At 40.1% G+C, this 27,222-nt stretch overlaps 1 protein-coding gene across 14 annotated transcripts in view; it reads right to left on the bottom strand.

Moving 5' to 3' along the window:
* LPP (LIM domain containing preferred translocation partner in lipoma) overlaps positions 1 to 27,222 on the bottom strand; it is a 754,364-nt gene that overhangs the window by 8,055 nt on the left and 719,087 nt on the right. For all 14 annotated transcript variants that reach the window (XM_010853933.1, XM_010853935.1, XM_010853931.1 and 11 more), the window contains one exon: positions 5,472 to 5,650. In XM_010853933.1, coding sequence (XP_010852235.1) covers positions 5,472 to 5,650 — 179 coding nt within the window. The remainder of the gene's footprint in view (positions 1 to 5,471; positions 5,651 to 27,222) is intronic.

Here is a 27,222-nt window from a genome sequence, read left to right as displayed (position 1 = left end):
AATTTTAATATATCCTAACTTTTAATAGGAGAAGGCAATGGCACCCCACTCCAGTTCTCTTGCCTGGAAAATCCCATGGATGGAGGAGCCTGGTGGGCTGCAGTCCATGGGGTCGCTAAGAGTCGGACATGACTGAGCGACTTCACTTTCACTTCTCACTTTCATGCATTGGGGAAGGAAATGGCAACCCACTCCACTATTCTTGCCTGGAGAATCCCAGGGACGGCGGAGCCTGGTGGGCTGCTGTCTATGGGGTCGCACAGAGTCGGACACGACTGAAGTGGCTTAGCAGTAGCAGTAACTTTTAATATTCCCTAACTCTTAATATTCCTTATATGGCTAATGGGCATAACATTTTTTTTTTCTTATAACAGATCAATAGGCTGCAAATACAGGCCATGCATCCATTTGTATCTTCTAGAAATTAGGTGTGCCATTTATGAAGGTGTGAAATGAGACATGATTTGCAATGGACACAGATAACTGAAAAGACTGAAAAAGAAAGAAAGACCGTGCAACTCAGTTTTTTCATGGTAACGCTTTTAAGATTAATGATGTTAAATTTTATCTATTTGTAGAGAGACTTAAAAAGAAATAATGATAGTAATCTAACACTTTGCAGAGCACTTTATGGTTGTCAAAGCATTTTTACATACATTATACTCTATATGTACATATTAATTTGCCTGGCAGCACCCAAAAGGCATCTGTATGGCTGCAATCTAAATAAATATGAATTAAGCAGCAGATCAATTGATTGCTATGAAAGAAAAATTAAAAGGATCATGGTACAACTGCAGGAGTAATCAGAGTTGTTATAATTGGCATTTTATGCAAGAAGTTAATACTCAGTGGCAAAAAAAAACTGCTTTGGACTACCTGATTATTTTTGAATCTGGGTCATCAGTAGTGAAATAAGCAGGCTTCTGGAATCAGCTGCAAAATCTCCTTTCCCCAAACCTACTGGGACCATAAACTTTGAGGTCAGAAGTGTGTCTAGCCTATCACTTTATCTGTGAGCCTTCCCCAATGTCCTCAAATAGGATTACTTACTCCTTGAGGATAAAATATCTTTCATTGAGTTTGCCTATTTTAGTAGTAATTATTTGGATATCTTTGGAGACCTCAAAACTGTGAGCTTCCAAAGAACAAGATTTGCTTTATTTCTGAGTTTCTAGAAATAACTATTGTGACTGGTGCTGAAGATAGAAAGTCAGACAGTATTTAATGGAATGAAGTATTTGCTATATTCTGCATAAAAAGATATTGCTTAGGCCTTTATGTTCAACCTCAAGGTCTTTCCTCTTTGGAAAGGTATGAACAGTATTCTTGCTGAGTAATGATTCTTTCTTACCAACTAGCCTCATTAGATGGGAAAAGGTAAAGGATAGAGACTGGAAGTGGCTTCCACAGTCCCCATGGTGTTCCCTGGACAGCATTTTAAGGACTCTGAAAACTCCCAGTGGTCTATTTAAAAACTTGGCTCACTAAGCAGACAATAATAATAAAATTAATTTGATAAAAAACACTTCTGATGGTTAAAATAGCTACCATTTATTGTGTACTTATTGTATGCCAAGTCTTGTTAAGAACTCTATATACTTGATCTTATTTTTTTACTGATAGAAAACATGAAGAAATACTTTTTTTTTTTTTTTTTTTATCATTTCTGCTATACAGCCATGGGAGCCAAAGCTCAGAGAAGGACGGTCTCTTATTTACTGGGTCCTGGCACATTTCTAGCAATCCACAAATGGATGCTGATTAAACAAATAGATGCATGTAACATCCCTGATCAGAAATATCAGACAGTGGAATAAAAGCTCAACACAATGAAAGAGTGATTTAAATAAATCTGCTTTTCTGAGCCCACTGTCTTGGAACTGGGAATACAGAAATAAACTAAGACTCCAGCAGTCAGACTGGTGAGGGACCTCTATATATTTCTGTATTTGTTCTGTTAACATATATGTGTACTGGAGTGGGTTGTCATTTCCTTCTCCAGGGGATCTTCCCAACCTAGGGATCGAACTTGGGTCTCCTGCGTTGTGGGCAGACACTTTACTGTCTGAGCCACTAGGGAATCCCATGCATATCCTATCATACTGCAAAAATGATTTAAAGGGGTTACTGTAAAATTGTGCATGTGCATTTTTTTAATCACTAATCAGCTATGTTAAGTGCTATCTATAGTGGATTTACAAAACTATAAAACATAGAGAAAGAGATCTAAATTCAAACATGGAGCTAGGGAGAGTTTGAGATCAGAGGAAGCTTCTTTGTGTGTGCTGTGCTCAGCCATGTCTGACTCTTTGCAACCCCATTGACTGTAGCCTGCTAGGCTTCTCTGTCCATGGAATTTTCACTAGATGATAATTGGGTTGGGCCTTGAAAGATGGCCATTTAGGTGAAATGGGAAAGTAAGTCTGTGTGTGTTTGTGTGTGTGTGGTGTGTATGGGTGTGTGTTGGGGGTGAGGGTGGGATACAGGCAGTCTGCCAGGAAACTAGTTTGAGCAGTCATCTGAAATGACACATGGGAAAGAGTTTCTGCCTAACAGGATGGGGGATTTGGGCCAACGCCGACTGAAGGTGGTTATGGAGGGGATGGCCCATTAGCAAGGCTTTAAAAATAGCATTTCAGAAGCTTGTTACTCAGAGTGCAGTCGAAGACCACCTGGGAGCTGGTCAGAAATGCAGAATCTTAGGCCCCCACTCCAGATCTCCGGAACTAAACTTTGCAGTTTAACGAGATCTGTGACTGTAAGCACGCTCAAGTTTGGGAAGCACCAGTGTAAAGGACAGGATTCTAGGCAGGGGAGATAAACCCCTTCTCCTGGGCCTCCTGCATCTCAGCTTCTTCTCCCAGGCTGCTCTGGCTACAGCCAAACAGAGCTTCCTTGAGTGCAGAGAAGCCATTCTTCACTCTGTGCCCTTCTTTAATGCCTGAGCTGTTCCTTCGCTCAGTAAGCTGCATTTCCCATTTAAAACACTCTGCTTCCAGAAGCCCACTCAGGCCCAGTAATCTCTTCTGGCCTTGACAGCTCAAACCCTTGCCTGTGCCTCACTTCATCACTTTCATAGTCTTTTTTGCCTGATCTCACACATTACCTGCACTTCTTCTCTTCCTTCCTCCTGTCAAACTCCTTGCTGATCTGGGCTTCTCTCTACGAATTTCTACTTATGCAATTTCTTTCCTTTAGCACTTAGCACAGTGATAGGCACATAGAGGGCTCTTCATAGATGTGGTTGAATTGAAATGGAAAAGCATTTCCTGCTGCTGCTGCTGCTAAGTCACTTCAGTTGTGTCCGACTCTGTTTGACCCCATAGACGGCAGCCCATGAGGCTCCCCCGTCCCTGGGATTCTCCAGGCAAGAACACTGGAGTGGGTTGCCATTTCCTTCTCTAATGCGTGAAAGTGAAAATCAAAGTGAAGTCGCTCAGTCGTCCGACTCTTCGCGACCCCATGGACTGCAGCCCACCAGGGTCCTCCATCCATGGGATTTTCCAGGCAAGAGTACTGGAGTGAGGCATTTCCTAGAAGCTCACAAATGGGAGATCTGTTCAGAATGACCAAGTATCTGCAGAAGGCAGCTGCATCTCCTCTCTGTAACCCACTTGCCTTAGCCATGCAATGTCTACCCTGAGTTGGACTTATAGCTGCTTTCTGTTCCAGTCTTTCAAGAACCAGAAACAGAGTCCTTTAAAATATATCTTTTATTTTTCTTTTTGGAAATGGGGAAAAGAGCAAAAAGCTTCTCCCCCTGCATACCTGCCGATCATGGAGACAACATTATTTTGAATAGTTTGCATTTTAACTTCCCATTGAATTAGCGATGGTAGGGACCATTGGGGGTTGTGGATTCTTTATCCCTTTTAATTGCTCAAGTGTGCCTTCCTGGAGTGTTCAGACCCACACACACGTCACCAGTCACAAGTCTCTAATTATGCTCCCCACTCCTCGAAATGAAAGATAAACGGCATAGATATAAACCTACATTTGTCAGAATTGACTTCCTGTTTTAATTGAGGGTGTAACATATCAGTCTTTTCCAGCAACAGAAACATGTGTGCTCTGATTATATCTATCAGTCTTTCTTGGATTAGAGTAAATCTAAGAAAGGAGAGAAACAGTGACAGAAATACACTTCCCACTGGTATCTTTTCACTTCCCTTAAATAGATGCAAGTTTTTTTTTTTTTTATGTGTAATTAGAAGCTAAAAATATCAATAACATGAAGTACAATTTATGCTGTGACTGCCCTTTCAAAGTGAGCCAGCCCTTCCTTGTCTAATTCAGGTTGAGAATTCCTGCCTCTGCATTATTTTTTTTTTTTTTAATTCATTCAGCCTCACATCTTTTGGTGAGGTTTTCACTTTCTCTGCTACTTGGAAAGTGGTCAGAAAATTCTTTTTTCAAAATATGAATCTCAGGTCCCCAGGCTGCTTGTGGCAAGTACCTCCTGGTTGTTGACAACAGAGCAATGAAAATTAACCCACAAGACTGTATATTTGGAGGGCAATAGAACCCAAACTGGCAAGCCATACAAATTCATCTCTTTGCAAGCCTCAGATGATTCTTGTGTTTGCTGGACAAAACTTCCGTGTCTGCCATTTATAAACCACACCTAAAGCTGTCATACCGTTCCTGGGAATATGCAACAAATGTGATCAACCAACAAATTGGTCAAATAAGAATAAGCAAAATACAAAGCTATACAATTTTCATGACCACTACGGCTATCATAAAAGAGGACTCTACAAAGGAGAGAAGTGGGGAAGTGGGGATATATTTTTCTAGTCTTGATCTTGAGGTTCTACTTTCTAATTGTTCTCAAAAGATTAGAAAATATCCTGAGGAAGAGGACCTGGGCTAAGAGCTTAGGGGAGGGTATGCATATGCTGATAATGGCATAAAACCACCTCCAAATATGCAAGAGGCTTTCTTTAGCAAGAGGGGCTGAATTGTTCTCTCAATAATTCAAATGTTCTCCCCCTATAACTTCCTATGTGCAGAGTGGAAAAGACATGGCTCTAGAGAGAACCCTAGGCTGTCTTGGATGGGAAACTGGTCTGGTCTAACTGAACAAACTGAAGAGCTCACATAAAACTGGGCAATTTGTCCACTGGCTCACAGCTTGTTCACGTTTAGGCCAGGGAGAGCTACTCTGTGATCCTGGCTCTTCAGTAATATGTTCTGTGGCTGACTCAACTTTCTTACAATTAAGGTGACACAAACATGTGATGGATAAGCCCAAGGGAAGCTTTGAAGCAGAGGCCACACTGGAGGACCACACGGATTACTTGATATCACTTTCTGCATTGGAGGAGGGAATAAATAACTTCTTTCTAAGGTCTCACCAAATCCGGAGATTCTATAGCTTGGAGAGAGAAGAGTAGTCCATATGCCAGGCAGTAAGACCAGACCCCAAGAGGACCATCAGGCAGCAGAAGGGAGAGTAGATCACCTACTTGTGGAAGTCCTCAATGCAGTGGATGAGGCCACCAGCGTCCACGGTGAATGGGATCCCATCCAGGCTGCGGTGGCACATCACACAGGTAAAGCAGTGAGGATGATAAGCCTTCCCTGTGGCTCGGAGAATCCGCTCCATGATGGGCTTGGAGCAAACGCTGCATTGCTCCAGGGTATTCTAGGGAGGAAAAGAAAAAATGCCAATGTTAAGCTGGGATGTAAGGAGCTCCACTTACATAGTAACTTAGAGCATGACAAGCAGTGTTCCAGAACATATGGGCTCATGTGCTTTCACATAGTATTTGGAGAAAGGCAGAGTGTTTATTACAGAGAGAGCATGAAACAGATGGATCAAGTAGCTCTTCTAAGGCCATGCAGATGTGTTTTGTGTATTAGTCACTAAAGTCTGTCCAACTCATTAAGATCCTATGGACTGTAGCTCTCCAAGTTCCTCTGTCCATGGGATTTCCCAGGCAAGAACACTGGTGTGGGTTGCCACACCCTCCTCCACGGGATCTTCCTGGCTCGAGGATTGAACCTGTGTCTCCTGCACTGGCAGAAGGATTCTATACCACTGAGCCACAAGGGAAGCCCTCTGGCTTTGTACAACAACTCAATTTTGCTGTTGTGGCAGGAAGGCAGCCACAGACAATGTGTAAGTAAATGATCATGACTGTGTTCTAATAAAACTTTACTTACAAAAGCAAGCTGGATTTGGCCATGGCTATAGTTGAGCTTCCCAAGTGGCGCTACTGGTAAAGAACCCGACTGCCAATGAAGGAGACCTAAGAGGTGCAGGTTCAATCCTTGGATTGGGAAGATCCCCTGGAGGAGGGCAACCCACTCCAGTATTCTCACCTGAGAATCCCATGGACAGAGGAGCCTGGCAGGCTGCAGTCCATAGGGTTGCAAACAGTCAGACACAACTGAAGTGACTTAGCATATAGTTGGCTGACCTCTGAACTACACAATCTGGGTTCTCCACTGGAAGAATACTTCTCTATTACTTCTAAAACTTGATTAATCATCAAAATCTTACCAGGACCACTCAGAACCTTAATGTTTTAGAGTGGTCTCTCTGATGACCCAGACTCGCAGACAGCATGCTGGTTATAGAACCCAATGAGAGGTCAGTAAAATCAATGATGTTTTGATCATTTAAACCCTTGATTCAAACACCATCTCCATATTTAGTGTTGTGAATTCTTGATAGAAATGTTGAACCTAGAAGGTTTTGAGTCTAGAGGGTTTGTTGAACCTAGAGGGTTTCTCTTTTGAGAAATGAAATAAGAAAGTCAAATTTATTTGGCTTTAAAAATATATTCAACTTTAAAAATAAATCCTCCTACCCTTTTAAAATGGATATCATTTATTGAGTCAGGACTCAGAAAGACTGATAAAATTAGTTGTTAACTTTCCATCCTTGCCTAGAATTGTATGCTTTCTTACCAGACAACAGAGTTTCACATGTAATATGCATATTCTAACTGAGATGTTTGGACTGACTCCATGAGTTTACAATCTAGAATAAACCTGGGATAGGGATCTGATTAGAAAACTGCAAAACTGGAAGGGATGTGGAAATGGAGAAGAAATATTTCCCTCTTACCACTGGAACTTTTAAACGGGCATGAGGCAAGGCACGTCTGTTGGCAGATAACCATGTGCTGGTGACAAGTAGAGGGACAGTGCCTGACGGGCTTCTGGTTTCCATCTCTCCTCCTGTAACACTTGCCTGTCCTCATACTGACTTTCAGTTTCCTTTCTAAAATACAGATGTGATTAAGTAGCTTTCCTGCCAGAAAAACGTCTATGGCTCCTCACTGTGAAAAGAACTAGTTCCTCACCTGACAGGCAATCTCCTGTTTTAGGCTCAGATTTCCCTAATGTTTCAGACTGCTACTCCTGCTCAAACCAATGAGAAACTTCCATACTTCTGAGCATTGTCATGCCTAGAAGGAATCACAATTTGCTGTTTTGACCTCTCAAGGTATGGACCAGAAGGCATCTCCCCAGGCAAGCCTTCTTCAGTAACTTCAGTTGGAATAAACTGTTTTTTTCTCTCCCTTTCCTAAGCACGTAATTCATGTTGCTTATATCACTTACAGTATTCACTGTATTACAATTATTTGCACATATGGGTATTTCCTATACTATACTGTGATTCTTTAAGGGCAGGGATTATGTCTTAAGAATGTTTGTCCCATGGTTTTTCCCTGGTGGCTCAGATGGCAAAAAATCTGCCTGCAATGCAGGAGACCCAGGTTCAATCCCTGAATTGGGAAGATCCCCTGGAGAAGGAAATGGCAACCCACTCCAGTATTTTTGCCTGGAGAATTCCATGGACAGAGAAGCCTGGCAGACTACAGTTCATGGGATCGCAAAGAGTCAGGCATGACTGAGCAACTAACACTTTCACTTTTTCACCCAGCATACTACCTGGAATAAAAAGAATCCTAGGATGAACATATGCTAAAAGAATGAAGCAAGGAATATTGTTTACATCCCACTCTGGCATCACAGTGCTGGCCCGAGTCCCCTAAACTCTGGAATCCAGAGGACGGCAAATCCACCACCATTCTCTTCTCCAAGCTGTGGTTGCTGGAGATTCTGAAATTGCTTAGTATGCCTCTGGTCACAGTCTAAACTCATGGAAACTATTAACCTATTTTCCCCCCATTTTGAAGTGGTGAAATTAAAATAGCAGAAGAACATAAGATGAGAGTCTGGAGATGACGATGGTCTGGACAATGAAGGCCCTGGTTCTTTTCTACCCTGGTGATCTGAGTTAATGTGGCTGGGAACTGTCTTCCCCGGGGTTGTGGTTTGCTCTTCTGTGGGTTTTAACTTTTTCTTTTTTAAAGCCAACCCTGTAATGGAGTTGAACAAACCAGAAAATGCTTGACCAGAAAATGTTTTTGTTTGCATTGAGGCTTGGCTGCAAGATTCAGCCCATTTATTCAAAACCAGCAGCAACATATAAAGTTGAGTCAGTTTCTAAGGAAAGACTTTATGGCCCAAGTTTAAAGGGCAGGTAATCGGAACATTTCTGCTACAAAAGAAAGTGTAAAATATTCCTCAAGTGAGACTGCAGTAAAATGCCCCCAAATCACAAAATAAAAGCTCCAAGAATGTATCTGACTAGAAGCTTGGATTGGCAAATGGTTGAGGACATACGAACCTTCTTGAGCCAGTTCCCTTTACTGTATTTGTCTCTCAGTCTCCAACTGGTCCACTAGGACCTTTAGACGTATCTTCTCTTGGAGAAAGGCTAGACTGTATAAATGGGAGGAGGACTCTGGGAGCTCCTCTGGTCCAGGCCTCTGATTGCACAGGTGAGAAAACAGACCGGGAAGACTGACACAGCTGGGACCTGAGTCATGGAAACAATTAGGAGTAGAGGATGGCTGGTACCCCAGGTTCCTGACTCCCAATAATTCAGATAGGGATCTGATGAGTTAATTCTGTGGTCACAGAGAAACAAAGTTGCTGGATGAAGAAGATGAATTGTCCCTCTGGATTTGTCAACATCTACTGTATGACCTTAGATAAATGATTTTTCCTCCCTAGATCTTGGTTTTCTTATCTGCAAAACAGTGACTAATTTCAGCTCTGCAGTTTTATTAGTCTGTGATATATCAGTATAGTCACTCAGTCATGTCTGATTCTTGGCAACTCCATGGACTGTAGCCCACCAGGCTCCTCTGTCCATGGTGATTATCCAGGCAAGAATACTGGAGTGGGTTGCCATGCCCTCCTCCAGGGGATCTTTCCAACCCAGAAATCAAATCCAGCCCTCTCGCATTACAGGCAGATTCTTTACCATCTGGGCCACCAGAGAAGCCCTGATATATCAGTATTAACAAATACAGGTATAGGTCAATATTTCCATTACTAGAGATATACTAACAACAACTGAATGACCCTTCATCCGAGGCTTGAAACAAGGGTTCGTGTGTCAGAAACCTGGACTCTCTAACCTTTACTTTACCTTACCACTTGGAATTCCAGAAGTTACTAAAGGTAGAATTTTAAGCATGACAAAAGAAGATCTTTGTGTCTTCTTATAGAAGGTTATTTTAAAGTCAGACTAAAAGATACACATTTTATAGAAATATGAAATTTTTCTAAATTAGGTTAAAATGAAATGTTTGTTGGTCAGTCATGCCCGACTCTTTGTCACCTCATAGACTGTAGCCCGTCAGGCTCTTCAATCCATAGAATTTTCCAGGCAAGAATACTGGAGTGGGTAGTCATTCTCTTTTTCAGGGGATCGTCCCAACCCAGGGATCAAACCTGGGGTCTCCTGCATTGCCAGCTGATTATCATCTGAACCACTAGGGAAGCCCATAAAATGAAATGGTTAATAAATTAAATTGTATTTAATAAAAGATAAAAAGAAATAACAAGTCTTCAAGCAAACAAGCAGAAGATGGGTGTCTCAGTATCTACTCAAATTGCATCTTGTCTGTGAAGCAGGGGCACTGAGTTTGACAGATAGGAGTTAGGAAGGAAGAGAACACTCCAGCCTAAGGCCCTTAAAAATGAGTAGAGGGCCTCATGACCTATCTCTACTGCTCTTTCCCATGGGCCCCACCTGCTAGCTGCCACACTGAGCTCCCTGCCACATCTTTAATAGCTGTGTTTTTTTACAAACCCAGACTACTCACATTCTTCCTTGTCTAGAGAATACTTACTCATTCTCCAAAGTTAAGCTCCAATGTTACCTCTTCTGCAAAATCTTTCCTAATTCTCCCTTTGTTATACTCCAAGAAAAAGAAGTCACTTTTACTTCTATTGGATTGTATTATGCTTCTTCTATGACACTGAATATAATAATGTCCTTGATTTAAAGGTTTATGTCAACCTCCATGACCAAACAGTGGCCACCCCGCTCTCCTGGTAGGGAGCCATAGTCATAGGTTGAGTTTCCTAGGAAACAGTTTCTGAAACAGAGATTTACACAAAAGAAGTTATTGAAGAGTGTCTTTGAGCTCATACCTATGGGAAAGAACAGGCAGCCTCTGGAGAGAGGGAGGAATTGAACTACGATGCAGTTATAATAAAGGTTTCTGATGGTTTCATGGAGAACTCTGGAGTTAAGATAACTGTGCAAAATTGTCTTTCCCTGAAGCTAGAGGATAGGACGTTTATACCCTTACATCTGCCATCCAATGGATACAGGCTGCTTGCAAGGAGGAAGAATGATGTTGGGATGAGGGTGTTCCCTTCACTTCAGGTTAAACAGGGGATCTGGGCAGTGCACTACAGTATCCATAACATTAAACATCTTTGCCCAGGGCCTGCATGGTCCATAATACACATTAGGCAAGAGGGAACCAGGTGTAAAAGGAGGCTTCCCAGGTGGCTCAGTGAAAGAATTTGCCTGTCAATGCAGGAGACATGGATCCGATCCCTGACCTGAGAAGATCCTACATGCCTTGGAGCAACAAACCCGTGAGCCACAACTAACGGGCCTGTGCTCTGGAGCCCATGCTATGAAACAAGAGAAGCCACCACAATGAGAAGCCCGAGCATGACAGCTAGAGAGTAGCTCCAGGTCTCCCCAACTAGAGAAAAGCCTGCACAGCAAAGAAGACCAGCAGAGCCAAAAAAATAATCCTAGGCTTGTTTGAAGATTTTTAAGGAATTTTTGAAAATATTTTAAGCAGTTACTCAAATGAAAGTATCATTAATGAGAGAAGATGTTAGAGTAGCAGAAAAAAATAAGAAATTATTTAACTGCTAAAAGGCACAGCTTATAAACTTTTTTGAAGTGATGGCAATACAATTGTGATTAAAAGCAAAAAGTGAAAATACAAATAAAATCGTCAACAAATACTGTACACAAAACTCCCCAATGCAACTGTTTTTAAATGAGAGAGACAATCTGGTTGTATCTTTTCTATCCTTGGATAATTATAAATAAATTCTCTAATTCACGGGCAGAAGAGCTGGAAGAATCATCTGAATATAAATGAAGGATACAGGTAACACAAGCACTGACTATTAGTTAAAATGATGAAGAAAAGAGTATTTCTAAAATTTATATATTCCTTAGGTGTATGTGTGTTCCCTGTTGCAGATTAAATCAAGAGACATAAGTATTTGAAGATTTGGAAGACTATAAAGTACTGCCATTTAGAAATGTTAAAATTTTCATTTCATAAAATTAAAATGTGATCTTATATTCAGTCTTTATTGTTTTTTTTTTTAGGTACCAAAGCAATACTGGAACAGAAAAGACTCTTGGAAAGAGAAGGGTGACATCTCATGTTCTAGATACAGTTTTGGTCTTGCTGAGCTAAGAATAAAAAGAAAGAAATGAGGAGAGCTAGAAAATATGAGACTTTTAAAAGTCTTTAGAGATTATTGTGGTCCTGGAGTTTTCAACTCCCCTCACTTGTCCTCTTTTCCCCAATCCTTTGTTCAGGGAAGCAATTTATTAAGGAAGCACATCCAAAGGAGTCCAAAATCACTTCTGGATGGAGAGAGGAGAGGATGAAGCCTGTTGGGGGGTGGTGCATGCAGTACAGATTAAAACCCATCCGTCTGGTCCCAACTACCAGATTCAGGAGACTAAAGGGCAGCAAGGGAAAACAACTAGTGGAAGATATGTAATTAGAGGATAGGTCTAATTCTCCATCCAGTGGATAACCCCACTGCTACATCACAGCATGCCTATTCCACATTTCAGTTGACATACTCCACATTGCAAATAAAAGGCAGACGATCTGCAAGCTGCTGCTGCTGCTAAGTCACTTCAGTCGTGTCGAACTCTGTGTGACCCCATAGACGGCAACCCACTAGGCTCCGCCGTTCCTGGGATTCTCCAGGCAAGAATACTGGAGTGGGTTGCCATTTCCTTCTCCAATGCATGAAAGTGAAAAGTGAAAGTGAAGTCGCTCAATCATGTCTGACTCTCAGTGACTCCATGGACTGAAGCCCACCAGGTTCCCCCATCCATGGGATTTTCCAGGCAAGAGTACTGGAGTGGGGTGCCATTGCCTTCTCCAGACGTGCAAGCTACATGCGTATAAAACAAAGACAGGAAACACGTTGAGATCTTAAGACAGTTCATCTACTGTCAATTTCATTGGCTCGCACAGGGTAAGCCAGAAAACTCATTGTTAGATCCCTAGCATCTACAACAGTATCCTTGCCTAAAACTGATGCTCCATAAATATTAGTTTCATCATGAATAAGCAAACTCTCGATACTTGACATAAAATGAAACACAATCTATTTAATCATGCAAAACAACTCTCTAGTCCAAAGCTTCTCAACTGGCAGGCTAATACACAGCCCCTCCAATGGGGCCCAGGTGGCCCATGCTTGGAAGGGGCAGAAGGGGCCAGAGGTTCCATAGTCCCTGAACGGTAGTTACCTTGGGCCAGGAGAAGCATCATCTACTCCCTCCAATGTGCTCAATGAAGGCCATCACTTTTCATGTGAATCATGATGTAAAAAAGACTGGAAAGCATAACCTAAGTGTAGGTATTCCCAACAGAAGAGCAATGTGGTACAGTAAGAAGAGAACATGGCTATGACTCAGCAAGCTTCACTGGAATGCCACTGACATTATTTAAATTCAAATAACTGTATTATCTACCTTACTTTGGGAATAAAGACTTATTCTTGATTCTGGTAATCAAGGCTTCCCAAATAATGACAGTACTTTTTGGTTTCCTTCACAGATGAAGACATCATTTTATCTCGTTAGTTTTTCAAATAAGCCCACAGTATATAACCATCAAACAGCTCTGCCTCCCAGGAAAGCATGCATTACTCATTGAAAGTTCTCTTGCATTTTCCAAATATCCTTCACCTATATCTGTATCTTAACCTAAATATCTACTGTGTTTATATCTAATACATGTTTCGAAAAGACTGAAAATAACAACGGTTACCCTATGACTGTGATTTTTCAATTAGAATAAAAATTCTTACTTGATAGATGAGAATTCTAATTTTTCCAAAACAGGAAAAATTTTGAGTCAATTTAGCAAACTGCATCAATTCCTTAAGATGTATTTTCTTTTGATGTCATTACCTCCACACACAAAATGACAGCTATGAAACATGTCACTGAAAATTCAGTTAAAGAACCTCAGCATTCTTATTTTTGTCACTTTGGTTCATCTTTTTGAGCATAACTCTTTGCATCCCATGCCTACGTAACATGTACTTTCTTATAAATCTCTTTTAAAGAAACTTTTCACGTGATTTTCTGATGAGCAGAGCTGTCTGCCCCCTTAATTTAGCATTACAGAAAGTCTCAAGAGTAGGACAAAACATCCTGGCAGGTACAGTTGAAGAGAGAACAGACAAAGAGACCATCCCTACTCTCAGAAGTTTCCACTGTGGGGGGTGAGGGAGACACTTCTATAAATAACTGACTGGAGGTAAAGGGCACAACAAATTGCTATTACAGAGGAATGAGTAATATGTGATGGGAACACAGAAGAGAGTAATTACTTATGAATGGTGAGGGAGCAGGCAATGGGTGGTGATGTATGGTTCTGGGAATCTATTGTAGGTGGGACTTGAGTGGCTCTTGGAAAAAAACACATCATAACAGTTTTTGGAATTAATGTTGTGCTAAAACAAAAGTCTTCATTATGTAAGTCCCAGATATGCCTACTCTGAGACAAAATTCATTCCACAAGAAGAGTATTGTAACAAAATGAGCGCATTGGGCAGCATTGGTAAAGGGAACTCGACATGGCTAGAGATGAGTGTCTATGTGTTAAACTAACGCAAACAAAACATGTGACTACTAACAGCATTTAGAGGAAACAATTTTTATAAGATTTTCTGTTTTATTTGGACTAAATAAATTGAATTTAAAACTAAGAAACATGTCTTAAAACCACAAGGGAAAAAGCCAACAGAAAGAACAAAAACAGACAATTAGATCATTTTATTCAATTTTACCATAAGCCACAAATCACATTCTTCACAAAGTAAATAAATGCCCTGGTGTTTATTATGAAGCACTGGGGTTAGGATTACAATCTGAGCTTTAGTGAATTAAAAAAAGACACTCCATTAAAGGGCATTTAGCCTGTCTCTACCTTCAGGCCCAGAGAGGTACTATTTTACCTTAAAATGTATAGTCTTTATGTAACACGGTTCTTTCAAAACAAAAACACTTATCTTGAACGTCTCCTAACCCTTGAGAAATATGATGGGGGAGCTGGGACTCATGAGCATCTTAGACCTTTATGCCAGGAGCAAAATTAAAAGATCACAGTACTCCATTGAGAGTATTGTGACAGGAGGAAAGAGTGGAATTCCTTTCCTTCTAAGCTAAGTCAGATAGATGATAGAATTGCCTTTACAACATCATCAAGGTACAGTCTGTTGGGACTTGTTAACTCTGGAATCAGAGAAGAGTCTGCTATATGGGGTAAGAAAATTATTGGTAGGTTCAAGAAACCTGGGTTTCTTGAATTTTCTATGCAATTTTCTTGACCTCTTTGGCCTTCCGTTTCCTCATCTACTATACAAGAATGAAAACATTTACACTGAAGTTCTGTAAGAACTAAATGAGGTCATATATATGAAAATAAGACCCAGAGCCTGGTTGTATAATAAATGCTAGTTGTGTTTAATTCTTATCAATTTTAGGGGACTAGATCATACATTTAATTAATCTGACATTCTTTGATCATTTAATTAAACTATTATATGTAAATACTACATTTCTAATTTTTGCATCACCATCAATCTCTTATATTTTATATCTTTACTAAAACAAATGGATTATTGAAGGAATTCTGTGTATGATACTCTAGGACAACTGGATAACATAATAATATAAAATGGGCTCTTGGATTTCTAAGATTCTTTGCTACATCCACGAGAATTTTGTGGAAGAGCTATTTTCATTTTTATGTACAATTTTTATATCCCAAACCTGGAAATACCTTAGTTCTTCATAAAAGTAATTTGTATCATTTTATACTCTCAAAATAAAAACTGACATCTTGCTTTGGTAGAGCTTTTAATGTTTAGTAACTACACAACCAGGGCCTCATTCAATCTCCGCAATAATCCATCAGAGTCAGTAGAATGGTAGAATTCTTTTTCCTGTTATATATCAAATGACTATAAACGTGGTCAGATTTGAACCTCTATCTTTAAAGTCCAAAGACAAAGTTGTTCATTCTGCTACTTTACACTGTCCTCCAGTTAACAGATTTTTCCTATATGTTGTTATTAATATGTAGTTCCATATAAAGGCAATTACATTGAATGCAAATATCAATCTTTAGCAAACTGATATGCTATAGCCTTTTACAAATACAGTTTGCTTCAGCCTGAAAAACTTATTAAAATCATCCTGTCCAACTTGCTCCCTTTATATCCTAGGACACTGTATTCTGGGAAGTTGGTTGCCTAATGAAAACTAGTTAAAGAGCTAAGGTCAGGACCCAATTGCCTTGGTTTCTATACAGTATTCTTTCCAAACTCCACACTAGGTGATTCTTGGAGCACCAAATCCTCTCTTTGGTATTCTGGCCCTTGTTAATGACAAGAATATGACAACTCTTGCTGATTAGTTATTGACGATTATTCACATTACCAATGGAAAATCATTAGGTTGAGTCTATTGCAACTGTGAAAACAAGATTGTCTCACGCTTGGTTTGTAATAGACGTTCTCTGGCCAATAACTCAGAGGAGCTAATCCTAAACTCAGCAACATGGCATGATGTCTTGCATATGCGTGCATGCTCAGTTGTGTCCAGCTCTTTGTTATCCCATGGGCTGTAGCCTGCCAGGCTTCTCTGGCCAAGGGATTTTTCCAGGCAAAAACACTGGAGTGAGTTGCTCTTTCTTCCTCCAGGGACTCTTCCTAACCCAGAGATTGAACCTGTGTCTCCTGTGTCTCCTGTCTTGGCAGGTGGATTCTTTATCACTGAGCCACCTGGGGAGCCACGGTGTCTTAGGTCCAGCTTTTATAATGCCTGGCATTTGCAACTTGTAAACAGAGGTTATTAATAGACAATCAGATCAGTTTTACTGAGGCAGATGCTTTCCAGAGTAGCTAGAACTGCACAGTATCTTGGACAAAATTCCGTAATCTGAGTATCAATTTTCTCATCTATAGAAGGAGATATAATTACTTGTCCTGTCTACCTCTCAGAATTGTGATAATTAAATGAGATAAGAGATGTAAGATGCACTTTTAAGAATGTAAACAGATGTAAAAATATTTTTATAAAGTTATTTTTTCTGGGAAAAATTACTGTTTCATATGAGGATAGACTCTAATTATTAGTTCTTTTTAGTCAGCTGAGAGGCTAATATATATTACTCTTATTACTGAAGAGAAGAAAATATGATCTGCATACACAGACATCCACAATCCTATGCATACTGGTATACTGAGTTTGAGAAAATACAATATGTTTTTTTCTCTCATTCTTGTTTTTTTTCAACAGATATTTTTATTATTATATTTTTATATACCTGGAACACCTAATAAGTGATGGACCGATTATCTGGTATTTAGGGTATACAGAGAAACTTCATGGAACATGTAGCTTATCACAGATATACCTGTCAGGGTCCTCAACAAAGCCCTTGATACTTGTGCCTGTGAGGTACCCTCTTAACCATTCTCAATCCTATGATCTTCAATTTAGAGTAGACAGGAGGCCATGATGGGGAAAATAGCTATCTTTGGGTCCCAATGCTAAGGCCAGCATTATTTGAAACTGGAATTGTTTAAAATAGATGTTTATGGAAACCCTGCATGGTACAGTAACAAAGAGAAAAGACCCAAAGCCAAGGGCATGCTCTAGTCCCACAGAGCTGAGCCACTGGCAGGATGCATGTGCAAAGCATTTGTTTCTCTGGGCCTAAACTCCTTCATCCATACAAGAAGAGAAGGTGAAAGTCACTCAGCCACATCTGACTCTTTGCATCCCATGAACTGTAGCCTGCCAGGCTCCTCTGTCCATGGGATTCTCCAGGCAATAACACTAGAGTGGGTAGCCATTCCTTTCTCCAGGGGATCTTCCTGACCCAGAGATGGAACACAGGTCTCTTGAACTTGCAGGAGGATTCATTACTGTCTGAGCCACCAGGGAAGCCCCATAAAATAAGAAACTTAGGTTAATAGACTTCTTGCTGCTGCTGCTAAGTCACTTCAGTCGTGTCCGACTCTATGCGACCCCACAGACGGCAGCCCATCAGGCTCCCCCGTCCCTGGGATTCTCCAGGCAAGAACACTGGAGTGGGTTGCCATTTCCTTCTCCAATGCATGAAAGTGAAAAGTGAAAGTGAAGACATGCTCAGTCATGTCTGACTTTCCAGACCCCATGAACTGCAGCCTACCAGGCTCCTCCATCCATGGGAGTTTCCAGGCAAGAGTACTGGAGTAGGGTGCCATTGCCTTCTCCATAGACTTCTTGGTCCCTTGAAATTCTGTGATTGTTTAGAGGGCTGAGCAAAAGTTTTAATAAGGCAAGGCTCCTTGTCTTGTCCACTGTTTCATTCCCAGTTCACTGAAAAATGACTGGCACATAGAAGAAACATAAATATTTTATTAAATCAATAAATTAATGTTTGGGAATGAATATTCCAGAGTCATCCAATAACACCTATTCTCATAGCCAGACTTGAAATTCTACCATGATCCTCAGATGGCCTTCCATCACCACCGTATGTAAGCAGCCCCCTTTACAAAGCCAGACTCTATCTCATGATCCTGCTACTTTCTTCATACTCCTTATCTCTACCTGGCATCACCTCCTGCATTCAGTTGCTGACATAGTGCTTATCTCCCCACCAATCTGATGCATAGCTGCATTCACAGCCTTTGGAGCAGTGCTTAACACATAACAGACACTTAAGTATTTGTTGAATGAAAAAAAGTAACTGACATTCAACTACCTAGCATCTAAGGTCTCTTCCAACTCTTGGGTTCCTTGGTTCTATCTCAGCAAGAGCGTATCACTCAGAAAAATCAGTGCTACAAATTTCTCCATGTATATAAATGATCTGAGGTTAATTACACAATATGGTAGGTAGGACAAGACTTTTTTTACTATAGTATCTGTCTTCCATGGGTAACTGACCCATCCAGGGGTAAACTAAAACTGCGTTTTAAGTGATGATGTTTTTAGCTCCAAGTATACACAGCCATGACTGCCCACCTGTGCATTTCAGATCAGAATTAAATCCATTATGAATCATCCATTAGAATCAAGAACTGCAAGCAGAGACTAGAAATGCTCCCAATACCATTCTGCTCACGTGTCAGTTCAGAGCTGCCTGAAACTCAGCTCTGCCAAGATGTTTATTTTCTACCTGCCTTCATGAATTGCAATTACTTCCTAAATTATAACAAGCCACAAGTGGTCTGAGCCAAACAACTAGGGTCACAGAAGGTTTCTCCTTGCACTTCTGGGGATGACAGAAAAACTTGTTTGAACCAAAATTGCTCCTCTTTCAAAAGAAAGAAAACTTTAAGCCTTTAACTCTTGGGAGTGGCAAAGGGAACAGCCAGAGGGCCATGAGCTAACTTCATTTCTCTAGAGATCTGTTGAATAGATTTGGCAATGATTTGGCTTCTGTTGAAAACAAGCCCTTCTAATTGTACTTCTGCCAGTGGAAGACAAAAGACAGCACCGAAGCTTAGAAAGGCCATGATGACATGCCAAGATCATGACTGTGACCATGCAGTGTCCTTCTGAGTTGAGCACGGTGGATGTCTGTGTATCTAACACTGGGCTCTGGCCCCCGTGGACAACGTGACCTGAAGAGTACAAAGGGGAGCCGGTGAAGTGACGTGCTTCCCTTCAACTGGATCTTGGCTGTAATATTTTCTGACAGTAGAAATAAAATAATTCCACATTTTGGTTCCTCTTTCCACCCTCAATGTGCCAAAAGTGGTTTACATTAAGCAGGCAAGGATGGCAGAAATAATGAGTACAGGGTTTTCCATTCTGTACGGTGAAAGACAAAAAGGACAGAGAATACAGATGTTTTTGCTGCTGCAAAACGGTGGTGGACTAACTCTTTCAGCATCTCTGGAATGCAAATTTTCTCTTCACAGTTTAGCAGTCTTTTTTGGATTTCAGCACAGTGAACTAACACTTTCCTGGATTCCAAGACCTCCAGAGAACCAGATGGATGAGAGGAATTGGAGGAAAAAAGAACCCACGCTACTTGAAAAAGGTATGAATTTCTCACTCTGCATCTAGCCAAAAGCTCTGAAAATTAGAAGAGTGAAATCACTTTGAGTTTGTTCAAATGCATGCCATCCTAGAGTTGTTTGTGGTGGGAAAAAAAAATCTAAAATGATTTGATGGTTTAGAGTCTGTGTTCAGTTTAATCTAGGAAGCAAACTTTAACAGAGATGATATGTTTACTATCAAAGGCAGGAAAGAATGTGGATGGAAGACATTACACAAGAGCATCATTCAATAAGCTTGTGCTCTAAAGCCAGTCACTGCTCCCCAGTGCCAAACTTTTAAACTCGACACTCAAGGCCCTTCAGGATATTGTCTTTCCTCCCCTTTCTGGCAAGTACCCTACCATTCCCCCAACAGAGTCCTGATCCTGTCAATCCAAACTGTTTAACACTTCACATCTTGCTCTTGCATACTTTTACACCCATTGTTGCTTCTGCCTGGAGCATTTCTTAACAAATGTTATGGCTCACCTTTTAGGGCCCAGGGCATATGAATGTACCCTGCCTTATTGATCATCTCCCTACACTTCTGTTCTTTAACAGCATTGCTCATAGTTTCATTATAGCAAGGACTCTGTGTAGAGTGTGATCTGTTTATGTGCTATGGGAAATGCTATGACAAAGCACACCTTCCAAAGGTGAAGACATCAACACATATACTCTTCCTCTAACGTGGTCCTAACAGTTCATCAGGGGAACAAGGATGCCTGGGAGGACATTTGTAACTTCCTGGACAATGGAATGTGGTAGAAATGATGCTGTATGACACCCAGTGCTACTCATAAAATAACATACGGTTTTCTTTGGAGACACATACTTTTGAAGCCCTGAGTTGCCTGAAGAGATTATACATAGACAGAGGGAATGCCTGAAGGATCCCAGTTGTTCCAGAATAGCTATTCAAGTATTTCCAGGCTGGGTACCAGATATACAGGTGAGGAAGTCTGTGGGAGAACTCAAACCCAGGAATCTTGTGAGGGACTCCTAGCCAGAATCGCTTAGTTGAGAGGCTATCAAATGCTTGATCCACTAAACTGTGAGAGATAATAAATGATGATTGTCCTTTTTAGCAATAAGTTTTGGAGTGGTTAGGTGTGTAGTCACAGTAACTGAAACCTAAGCAGAGATTCCATATTTGATTATGAGTTCTTCAAGTATAACAGTTGGAGCTATGTTTCTAGTGCTAAAGTGGGTGAATGAAATATGGGAAAGACTGTTTATTGAGTAAGTACTTGAATGAACTGAATATTAACTTTCAGACCATGGCTACATAAATTAATGTCCTATGACTTTATGAGGCCAGTTAGGTTTATTCAGCTAGGGCATTCTAAGTAACAATAATGCTCAAATCATATGAAAGCAAAATAAACTCTCTTTCATATAGGGTATAATATGTTTTTCAAATTTGGCAAACTATTGTTATTCCCAGTGATCGCCTAAAATAAATTGGTACAGGAATATATGTATAGAATTCTTTTTCTTCAAAAGCTTCTAGTACTATTCTTAACATCTCTATATTTGAAAAGACAGCAGCTTTCTCTTAGTGCTGGCATCAATTAATAAAGACAAATTATCTATTTAATTGTACTATCAAAAAAATTAAGGGACTAGAACTTCACATACAACATGGAGTAACATTAGAGTGAGAATAACCTTAGGGACCATCTGTCCCAGTAAATCTGATCCATAAATTCCCTCTGTAACATCCTCAGTCAATCAACATTTGTCCAGCCCCTGGGATTGCTTGTGTCATGTCTGGTCACAGCAGACTGTCTTAGAAGGTGTCCATTCTACCAGTAGGTATGATTGTCAGAATATTCTTTACTATTTCAATTTAAATACCTGCTATCTCATTAATCCTACTTCTGCCCTCTCAGGACAAGTCTGTTGCCTTTTCTATGTAACAGCCCTAGAGTACTGAACAAGTTGTCCCTCCCTTTATTTTTCTCTTTATCATGATAAACACCTGGATTCCTTCAACAATTACTTATGGGACATGATTTCTGTCATCTTACCTTTCTGACCACCCTCCTCTGCACAAGTTCCCTTCAATGTGTGGAGCTCAGGAATGAACACACCACTCTGGGAACTACTGTCTCCCCTCTTCTGCACACTCCTTTTTATATAAGTGCTGCCAAAGAGTGCATTTACTTTGCTATGGTCCTATTTATTATTATTGATCTTGGGTCAAATTGTCTCCCTTATAAGTCTTTTTTTTTTTTAACATAAACATCTGTCAAATTAAATGATTCTCATATGTACTTGCAGAGTCAATTTTTAAAGCTAAGAATAAGATTTGACTTTTGTCCCTTTTACATTTTCTCTGGTTGGATTTTGGTTATTGTTACAAAAATTTTTAATAGTATTAATGATCATGTTTTACATATTTTCCTCTCATCCTTTACCTCAAACCAGTAAGTTCAAGTTAAATTTCAAGAGCTACAGTTTTGCTACTATTAAAAGATATTTGACAGCAAAATCAGTAGAAATGTTTTTCCTACATCACATCAGGCACCAAGTTCTATTACTTTTCCCACTAAATATTTAAAATTCCATCCATTATTCTCTCTCCCTTTTTTTTACCTCATTATTCCATCATTTCTCATCCAGGTAACCACTAACTGGCCTCTCAGTCTCCCCATTTCTCTCTAGTCCAATCTACTACCGTATTGATTTGTCTACAACACAATAGCACAGACTCCTCCTGAGTTGGAAAGATCCCCTGGAGAAAGGAATAGCAATCCACTCCTGTATTCTTGCCGGGAGAACTCCACAGACAGATTACCCTGGAGGGCCTCAGTCCATGGGACTGCAAAGAGTCAGACATGATTGAGCAACTAACATTTCACATTGATAGCTTTAAAAACTAAAGATTCCCAGGCAACTCTCAGACCTATTTCATCATTATCTCTGGGGCCAAGGCTGAGGGATCCATAATTTTTAAAAAGTTCTATGACACTGCCAGATCTTTGTGATCTTTCAAGATTGTCTGAAAAGTGCAAAAAAGAACTGACAATGCATCTAAACAAATCTACTGTGAGTATCCGGAGAAAAGTTCTGTTAAGGATTTAGATTCCTTGTGAAGACTTCCTAGGAAACTGAGTGGTCTCAGAGGAAACCCAAGGAAGGAAGGAGAAAGGAGATGGGAACTAACATCACAGCCCTAGACACATATTCCTTACTTGGCACTGGGCTAGGTCTTTTTATGAATATTATCCCATTTAATTCTTAAAACAATTCTAGTAATAAAATAGTATTACTATTTTAAAGAAGAAAAAACTGAAGTTTGTATTTTTAACCCATATGCACTCAAAGTCATAAACTGGCACACAGGAATTAAACATGGGTCTGCCTGACTCCTATCTCCAAAACCTAGGGATTAATAAACAAAATATCTTGGGCAAAAGAGAACACTGCATGTTGTATGGACACATAAAATGATGAATTTGTATCTTCAAAGTGGTCTATTGGCTTTAATTAAAGATCGCACCCTTATGAGGAAATTCTAGAGTCAGGAAACAGAATACTAGTCCTGAAACTGTCCCTAGCTTGTGGTGTGCCTTGATGGTTATTGTCCTAGAATTGCTCTTCCCATCTTTCTTTAGAACTTCCCAATTTTAGCTAGGTACATAGCTGCTCAGAATAAAAAGTACATCTTTCAGCTTTCTGTGCAGGTAAGTTTGGTTGAAGACTTGAAGGTGGAATGGAAGTGTGCTCAGAGGGAAGTAGTCTAGCTTCAGTGCATTGAGATGCAGGAGCTCTCATCTGGGTCCCCCAATAGAAGCCACAAACTGAGTGTGGTCAAGGAGCCCATCAGGAGACTAGGTCCTCGCCTACCACTGTCCTGGGGCTTCTACTTCCCTCCACAGAGAGAAATGGACATTGTCTTCTTGCATCACTGCTTTCTGTCACTCCAGCTGAACCTAATCCTAATACAGTTGCTTTGTGATCCTGCTATTATCCATGTTCTTTCTGCTTCAGTTTTCTTATGTACGTAGAAAGAGGTTGGATAACACCTAAGGTCTATACCACTTTCTCTATGACTGGATGAGATGCTGTATAGAAAAGACTGTAAATTGAAATCAGGATCTCAAAGAGCCAGTGCTCTTCCATGTCCACTATAGCGCTATTCACAATAGGTCATATACGGAAACAATCCAAGTGTCCCCTGACAAATGAATGGATAAGGAAAAAAAAATGTATATATAAATGGAATAAATGTAGGAAAATACACACACATACATACACTATACAATGGGACATTACGCAGGCTTAAAAAGAAGAAAATCCTTCTATTCACACCAATATGCATAAACTTGGAGGACATCATGCTAAGTGAAATTAATCAGTCATAGAAGGACCAACACTCATGATTCCACTTACATAAAATATCTAAAATAGTCAAATCTCAGAAGCGGAGAATATAATAGTGGTTGCCAGGAGCAGGGGAGAGAGGGAAATGGGAAGTGGTTATTCAAAGAGTATAAAGTTTTAGTTATTCTAATAGGGGGGTTTCTAGAGATCAGCTCTATAGCATAAATGCCTGTAGTTTAATGTGGTACTACTACTTTGAAATTTGTTAAGAGGGCAGATATCATATTAATTGTTCTTACCACAAAAAAACAAAGCAAGGCAAGGCAAAAAAAAAAAAAAGGGACATGAGGAAACTGGGACTCATTGGATGTATCTATTACCTTGACTGTGATGATGATATCATGGGTATTTTCTTATGTCCAAACAACAAATTATACATCTTAAATATGTGCAGTTCTTTGTATACTAATTTTTCTTCAATAAAGCTATTAAAGGAAATAAATAATCCAGTCCTAATGTTTCAAACAAATTCTTTCCTTTAGCAGCCTGACATCCTGACCTGCTAGTGACTGACTCTTCAAAATTTGTAAGCAGGCTCCATTATTATCAGTGGAAGGTATTCGAAGACAGGAATCCATCTGGTGTAGGATGCCAGGATACACAGTTATCAAGCAAATGCCTATTGCTGAATATTCTAATGATATTCCAGTTTCAGCCCCACCTGGAAACTCATGAGACAAGACTTAAGGCTTTAATAGTAACCATAGGTCTAAACCTAGAGTTTGTATCACTCCTCGGTGGAGACATACATGAGACTTAGACAAGATTATTCATCTCAAATGATTAATTGCAATCAATGCCCATGAACTCTCATGGAATGGAGAATAACATTTTATGATTTATGATCATAAATATTTATGATGTTTATTTTCAAAATCTCCCTATCAGGGCCATAACTAAGATGAAGGAAGTGAGGCATAGAGGGAGCAGGACTTAAGGAGGTGCCCATATTTAGGATCCTGAGTGTCTGAGAATCTCCTTCACTTTGCTTCCTCAGGAGCCTCACTTCTCTTACCCTCTCCAGGCCCTGCTTCATGTCTTGTATGAACACATTTTTTTTTTTTTTGCGCCCTAAGAAATCCTACCTAATGTCTGTAACCCATTTTCAATCTGCATTTTTATATGACCTGTCTCTTAGGCATTTGGTACATCCCCATTTCCTTACTTGTTCTCTTGATTTCAAGGACAAATATTTGCCTGACAACTTGTTAGAGTTGAAGATAGAGTGTATAACACAGACAATGAAAAAAAATGTACATGCCTGCTCGGGGCATAATGATAAGCTATCCTCTTTCAGCACAATACCAGAGAGGCTACCTACCTGTAAGTTTATGTCCAACAGACTTAGCAATATTTTCCAAAGCCTTGAACTGCAAAGGGTCACACTGAATACACTGCCATCATTCCAAAGCCTTCTATTCCACCTGTGTCTCTGATTTTATGGGAATCCTACCCAGTTATCATCTAAGATAAAAACTGGAGAGTCTTCTTGGATCTCACCATCTCTCTCATTCTTTTGACTTCTAAGCAATCAGTCAGTCCATCCTTGTCCTCCTCTCCATCCCACTGCCTGCACACGATTCAGGTTCTCATCATTCCTGGCAGTCCAACTATAATATCATCCACCAAGGATCTTTCTGACACCAGGTTTGCATTACTCCAGAAATCTCATATTCAAATACAAGACCCAGAAAGACACCATTGGTGAGTGACATGCTTTGGGTGTAAGAAATGAACTGGAGTACATTCTGGTAGATTGCAGAATGCATGTCCCAGCCCCTGATGAAGATACTTCTAAGTTCTAGCTGATTGTTGCTTGACAGAAATTGGAAATTCTGATTTTTAGGAGAAGTAAGAAATTTAGATTTTTCTGTGACTTTTCCAAAATTTTAAAAGTTTGAAATTGGGTAAAACTTAAAAACAAAATCTTTTGTATATCCAATAAAATGCATCTGCTGGAATGTGATGTGAAAGCAGCCAGCGTGTGACCTCTGCCCTACTCAATTTGATCACCTGTGTTACCTGTCAGAATGGATTTCTAAAGCGTAGACAACATCCCATCTCTGTCTTACCTAGAAACGACAAAAAGACTCCGCACCCCGCCCCCTTTGCCAACACAAGAAATACAACCTCTTGCAGCATCAGAAGAGCCTTTGCAACTTTGAATGGCTGGACACAGCCATTCTTCCTCTGTAACCTACATTCCAGCCAAATCAGATGCTTTGTCTTCTGAACATGCCCTATACATCCCTGTTGGTGTCTCTTTATATGGATCATCCTACTTTATCTCAATCTGGACAACATCAGACTCCAGCCAGATGAGCCCCTCTTCTCTGTAGCCTTCCCTGAGTTAGTCCTTCTCAGGCAGAATTGGCTGCCACCTCTTTCTTCATCCATAAAATATCTACAAGTGTACTCTTGTGGCATTTTTACACTGCATGCTGGTTTTGTGTATGCTGATCTCTTTCACCCTATTTTGAACTTCTTGAGAAGGGACCAAGTCTTACCCATCTTTTGGATCTCCAGTACAGTGCCTGATACAAAACAACAGGAATACAATAAGAGTGATTTTGCTAATAAAAGCTCAAATGCAAAAAAAGTTTTAAGTTGGTTTTGTTGAGCTTAACAATGTGAACCCTCCTCTGGTTTAGTAAAGACTATAATTCATAGACAAAAGTTGGGTTTAGAAGACAAAAGGAATAGCCTGGAAGTGTGGGCAGCAATTGTAACCATTTTCCTAATCTGAGGCAAGCACAGTAATAAACACTTTGTAGTCATGTAGCATCTTTGTGGGATGAGCTCTCAACTCATGGCAGAAGTGATCTTTACCTTGTGTTTGAATCAACTTGTCCCAAGGTCATTGAGTCAGTCTTTGACAAAAAAAAAAAAAAACAAAGAACAAATGTGAGAGTTCTTGGTTCCCCTGTCACTACTCTGAATTCCACAGCACACTGTCTCCTTTAACAGTGTTCTTGTCAAGGATATGTGGCATATATACCCGGGGAAATTTATGAAAGAAACTGGCTCTGAGACCTGCTTAGATATGCTTCTCACTCACTCATGTTCCATCAAGGAGAACAAATCACAAGCACTCCAAACAGTAACCCGAAGAGAGAACCATTTCAAAATTCTAGATAAATGATGTGTCTTTTGCAAGTGAAAATT

The sequence above is a fragment of the Bison bison genome, unplaced genomic scaffold (assembly GCF_000754665.1).
Source record: "Bison bison bison isolate TAMUID 2011002044 unplaced genomic scaffold, Bison_UMD1.0 scf7180017864333, whole genome shotgun sequence".
Taxonomy (NCBI): Eukaryota; Metazoa; Chordata; class Mammalia; order Artiodactyla; family Bovidae; genus Bison; species Bison bison.
This window is presented reverse-complemented; position numbering and strand designations above follow the sequence as displayed.